The 6000-nt window shown below is 44.0% G+C and overlaps 1 protein-coding gene across 4 annotated transcripts in view; it reads left to right on the plus strand.

Annotated features, from left to right (window-relative positions):
- The window catches only part of LOC146789963 (fibroblast growth factor receptor substrate 2-like), a 221683-nt gene extending 217454 nt beyond the window's left edge, over positions 1-4229 (plus strand). For all 4 annotated transcript variants that reach the window (XM_085628283.1, XM_085628285.1, XM_085628284.1 and 1 more), the window contains one exon: positions 2672-4229. In XM_085628283.1, coding sequence (XP_085484409.1) covers positions 2672-3457 — 786 coding nt within the window. In that variant the 3' untranslated portion in view covers positions 3458-4229. The remainder of the gene's footprint in view (positions 1-2671) is intronic.
- Positions 4230-6000: the final 1771 nt, after the last annotated feature.

The following is a 6000-nucleotide window of genomic DNA, read 5'->3' on the forward strand; positions in this document are numbered from 1 at the left end:
CTTTTCTTAATACTGGTATTCCTTTGTATTGTCTTCCTGATCTGGCCTTCTGGTGTTGTCCCATTGGCCTTGGTTACCCTAGCCCTCCTCCTCCCCAGGGTCCTCCTACTTCATCCTTGTCCTACTATTCTTCCCGGTCACCTGGTTTGCCTGTTCCACTTAGTCCTCTCTGTCCTAGTCCTTGTAATAGTGTCCTTGGCCCACTATCTCTGATCCTCCTGGTTCCCATGGTGTTGGCCACCCTGGTTCAATTAGTCCTTGTCACCTTGGATTAGGATTGTTCTAAATCTGACCCTCCTAGACAAGTCCTGCTATCCCTGGTCCTTTCCTCTTGTGGTCTTTCCGTTCCTGGCCATTCTGATTCTGGTCTTCCGTGATCTGATCTCTGTGGTTCTGATCCTCCTGACCCTCTTGTTCACTATTCTCCTGGTACTGGTACTCTTCTGTCCACCTAGATTTTCTGCTCCTGGTCGTCCTCATCCACTGGTATTGGATGGTGCTCAGAACCCTCCTAGCCTTGCAGGTTCAGGACCTCCTTGTCCTCCTACCCATAGTCCTTCTGGCTTTGTTCCTCCCAGTCATGGTGTCCCGTTCCACATCCTCCCGATTTTTTTTCACTGTAGTCCCACCACCCCTTGTCCTGTTTCTCCTGGTCCTGCTCCTTGTCCTTTTGTTCCTGATGCCCTCTGACCTTGCTCAACTGTTCCTCATAATTAGGAATCCCTAGTCCTTCGTGTCCTTGGCCCCATGGCTTTGATCTTCCTAACTCTCCTGGTGGTTCACTTCCTGGGCTTAATCGTCCTACTGGTCATTATCTCCCCCCCACCAGTACTCTTTCCTTCCCCAGGAGCCCTGCAAAATGACTGTACTTGAATACAGCATCCAAGCCCATACATAATTTTTGACTCCCAGATTTTCTTTGCTAACAAGGCTGTTGGACAGAATTGAGGACAAAGTTGTGAAGGGGTTCAGCCAACTTAAAACACTGCTTAGCATCTTAAAAACAAAAGTACAATCCCTAAGACAATTTGGGCAGGCAAATAAAATGTAAGTGTGGTTGAAGGGGCAGCTCATGACCTGGGACCACTAAGTATCTATGCCTGAAACCCATTCTGGTGGGTGAATAGTACAGGGAAAAAAATGTTTATTAAGCTGGCAGCTTAGCTGATAGACACTTAGCTTGTAAATTGCCCAGATTGCTTGCTAACCTTTCCCCTGCTTTCATCTCCCCTGTTCCACAGAAGCACCATTACTGTAACTCCACTCATTTTATCCCATGCAATTGCTCCGAAACCCTATTTTCACAAAAATCATGGACTGCCTTATGTAAGTGCTCCTCCCTTTGTGGCCAGTGGCGGCTGGGTGGAAGGCGAGTGGGGTGGGGGAATAAATAAACGTATCTTCTCACGGCGTCCCACGTCTCTCCACTGTCTTCTCTCCCGGCACAGGAACAGAGCACCCAGGAAGCACCCAGCCTGCCCTAAGCCAATCACAACGCTGCAAAGCAGTGTTGTGGTTGGTTGAGTGCTGTGGTTCAGCACTCATGCAGGGACTGGGAGCCTGGGCATGTTCTCCACCAAGGCTGTAATGCAAAGTGAGCATAACTCTTTGGCTGTACCAAGACGTCCGGCCAAACATTCATGTGCACTTACATAGTTCCACCACTCCTCCCCCTTCTCTGAGAGCAAAACAGCCCCATCCGCAAAGCTGCTGCAGAAGGAACAAATAAAATGATAATAAAGAGCTATCATTCCCTTTTTCCTTTATTTGCACTGCCGCAAAATGGTGGGGCGATGCTCCTCCTTAGCGGAGGAGCCGCCACGGTTTGTGGCCTAGATACCACCTGTCTCTGCGCTCCTTGTTTGCTGCCGATTGCCGGCTGCTGCTATCTTGCCAGGTCTAAGTTACTAAGCAAGAAAAATCATTCTTAAAAAGATCAAAAGTTATAGATAAAAATAAAAAAATTACCCCAGTCCTCAAAAATCAAAAGGAGGATTATGAAGAAAACATTTAAGTAACCAGCATTGAAAGCATACTTCTTATACTTGGCAGACAAAACCTTAAAGAGTTATGTGCAAGATGAAAAATAGGCCCATATTGCAGCACACAATGTGTATGCCTGAAGCTTATAAAGAAGTACTATTTCTAAAGTTTGTAATTAATTGTGTACCTTTGTAAATGTTTATTCAACATTGATTTTACTGCTTCTATCTGTAAGCAACTTAGTTTAATTCATGCATTTGCTTATGTACACACTATCGTATATTTGAATATGCATTTTCTTTCCTGCATGCCATTACAAGATGGCCACCACCCTGTTGTTGCCTGGAGTCGCTTTTTTGTTCGTGTCTGGCTAAATAAAGACCTTCTCCAGACTATTTACCCACACGCTGGTCAAATAGTACCTAATCTCTGCTATTTAGCCTGCAGTTGAGTAGTAAGCTTAAGATATTTAACCAGTGACTTTACAAATAGTGGAGATTACATACTATTTTGCCAGAGATAAATAGCTATCTCCTAGCTATTCTCTTCAGGCCATCTTCTACCAGTTGATCAGGATATTGGGATGCAGCTAGATGTGTTGATTACAGGACATTGAGTATCTAAATGGGTACTGGTGATTGTTAAATAAATGGTTGACATTGTTTCTTCATTTCTGCTTATTTGATAGAAGCTGATGAAAGAGGATAAAGCAGATCACCTGCTCCTGGAACCAAGATCTGTGAATGGGGGAGCAGATCCTCCTGAAGATCAGAGCTTCGTAGGACGTATTGAACAGTACCATGGGCTGACGTGCTCTCCAAGACCCCAAACTGAAAGAGAGGAGCTGCGGACCCTTGAAAGTAGAACAACCATAAGAGACTCCAACTGCACTTTTTGGGACACTGGTTATGACAGTGATGAACGAAGAGATGCATCTTGCAACAGAAAGATGGGGTACGAGAACCTTCCTGGTTCCAAGTGCAGAAGACACTGTATGGCATCTGTCAGCAGTTCAGACTCTCAGAGCTACAGCATCGCTCAAAGGCAGTCTGCACTGCTTAGCGACGACAGTGTGCCTTCCTCTCCGTCAGTTTTTGAAGAAAAACTTGATTTAGGACATAAGTCTCACTCACCTGTTAATATCTGCAACAATTCAAAACCAATTTCTCTGAAGACCAGTTCCTCAGCAAAACTGTCGATGAGTAATCGTAGCTGTGCACCTGTATATTTCAACTTTGATATCCGACATCCAGGCCTAGAGGGCAAGCATCTTAACTACATCGAGGTGGAGTTGGAAAGTGGTTGCGACTCAGACAACCCCCAAACACCGCAAAGTCCTTCTTCAGGTTCCCCAACAAACCAATTCTATTCTGAAGTAGACATTGAAAAAACAGCAGCCTTAGCTCGTATACGTAAAACTGTGCCCTTGGATGATGGCACCAGGAAAACCAGACACAGCCATCTTCCAATATGAACTTCATATATCACAAGCTGAGGTCTGGTCTGTGGGTTTTTAAATACATTTCCACTACTCTTTACAAAATCAAATTTGATCAAGGCATATATGGAGCACAAATTTAATGTAAATAATCTAGATCATTTTTGAGCATGTCATAGCTGGGTGGACTTAAAGACTATGTGGCCAGGGTTTCAACAATAACTCTCCTTCTGCCCCCTTAAACACATTGCCACAAATGATGTTTGTATTATTACTATCATGCACTGTTACTGCTCCCATTGTCATCTTGCGGTGGTGGTGGTGTGGGGGATCGAGGGAGCGTATCTTGATCAAAAATATTTTATTTGTAAACCTGGGACAATTTTAGTGTTTTTAAATATATCTGCATTTCTGGTGGCTCTTATTGTATGATATTTATCTCTGGAACATATACTACTAGCCCTACATTTACGACCTTTGATCTTCAGCTGCTTTTAAACTTTAGATTGTGATTTCTGGATGCTAGTTGCTGATTCAGTTTGAGTCACAAAGTCTGCAAATTAATGTGTATCAGTGATCTCATGCCACCACCACCGACAACAGCACAACAGCTATGACTGATTAATAAAGATGCCAACTCACACAGCTGTTTGGCACAGAAAGTGCAAATATAGAATAGCCTAGTAAGACTAAGGTAAATGAGCTGACACCTGCAGTATTTGTAATTATAATGATGGTAACAAGTGAGCTGTTAATTTCAATTGATCTGTTTCTAAAGCATAATGGGAAATTAAACCTCCAAACCATGCTGCTTGTTGTCATATTTCGTTTTATAAATGCAGATAAAAACATCTGACTGAGCAGAGTGAAATTGAATGCGTAGTAGATTAAAGTGCACCCACCAATGATGGTTAGTGGTCAATACTCCCCTTTAGACTAGTAACTCTTTCACAAACCTGTTCAAAATGAAGTGTTGATGCTTCTGGCTAAGAAGGACCTTCAAAACAATTATGTCATCAAGACTTTTAGTAGGGTACTTCCATCATGTGTAGTTCTGAATCTGGGCTTAAACACAAGAAGCCTTGAAACAAGTGTCTACATCCATAATCAATCAATTAGCATTTATAAAGTGCAATACTGTCACCCCTTGGGTATCTGGGTACTGAGGGTGCCGTATCTCTGTCAAAAAGCCAAGTTTTTGGGTCCCCATGGATACAAATGGTAATACATGTGCCCTGAAAGGTCTTAATCTGAGGGCTGATCATTGAAATGCTGCACAGAAAAGTAAAAGAGGGGAGTGGCTGAACAATGTTCAGTATGGATCTGTTAAAGAATGCAGCCAGAGTTTTAGTTGCAGTTTTGTAGTGTGTGAATCTGGACTAGCTGGGATACCAGCGCTTACACCGGGGTACATGAAGAGTAAAATAGTATTCTACATTTGGAGAGTTTTCAGGAATTCACCCTTTTCAATTTCCAGATTAATTTATGTTCTAAATACTGGTTTGTGTGTCCTTATCAGATTTGATTTCTTTCTAGTCTTCAAAAGGGTCATCATCGGTTTTTGGTGTCCCTTTTAGTACTCGACCATAATGGCTAATGTCTTTCCTACAGCACTTTTTAAAGTTTTTTTCCAACATGCCTTATGAGAGGCTGGACCTTGTTGTTTGATGGATAGAGTCACTGATTTCTGGGGTCACTCTATGATTCTGGTGCTGTTGGACCTATCTGCAGCATTCAACACAGTTTCCCACAGTATTCTGATCAAAGGGTTGGAAGAGGTTGGGCTAAAAAAATCAGCCTTACCATGGATGAGGAGCTTTCTGTCTGATCGCTCCCAGATTGTCAACCTAGGCCCGTATCGCTCGGCCCCTATAGAATTGACCAAGGGAGTACCCCAGGGCTCATGTCTGAGCCCTACATTATTCAACATCTATATTGCTCCCTTGGCCAATTTTCTGAGGACACATGGATTCAATCCCATATCATATGCCGACGATACCCAGTTACGCTTTCAATTCGATAAATTCACCCTGGCGGTACGGCTGGCCTTCTCCAATGGGATGAGAGCCATATCACACTGGATGAAGAATAATTTCCTCCAGTGTAATGTGGGCAAAACAGAGATAATGCTCTTTGGAGAGGCCCTCCTTCAATGGACCCCAGATTGGTGGCCGACCAACCTAGGTCCCCATCCCGCTCCCAAGTTTACAGTAAAAAATCTGGGTATGCGTCTAGATCAAGCCCTCAGTCTGAAGGAGCACGTTGCTCAGACCTCTGGTTCCTGTTTTCATGTAATAGGCCTGTTCCGTCAAGTTTTCCCCCTGCTTCCTGACTCCACCCGGAAAATTCTAGTCCAGGTGCTGGTATTAAGTCGTCTGGACTACTGTAATGGCCTGCTGGTCTCTGCTAATGATGCCTCACTCAACAGACTGCAGGTAGTTCAGAACACTGCGGCGCGGTTGGTCCTTAATGCCCCCTCCAGGACCCCTTCTCGCCCTCTTCTCATGAAGCTGCATTGGCTCCCTATCCGCCAACGGGTCAAATTCAAAATCTGCTGCACCATTCATAAGGCGCTGCTT

This window comes from Triturus cristatus, chromosome 10 (genome assembly GCF_964204655.1).
Source record: "Triturus cristatus chromosome 10, aTriCri1.1, whole genome shotgun sequence".
Lineage (NCBI taxonomy): Eukaryota > Metazoa > Chordata > Amphibia > Caudata > Salamandridae > Triturus > Triturus cristatus.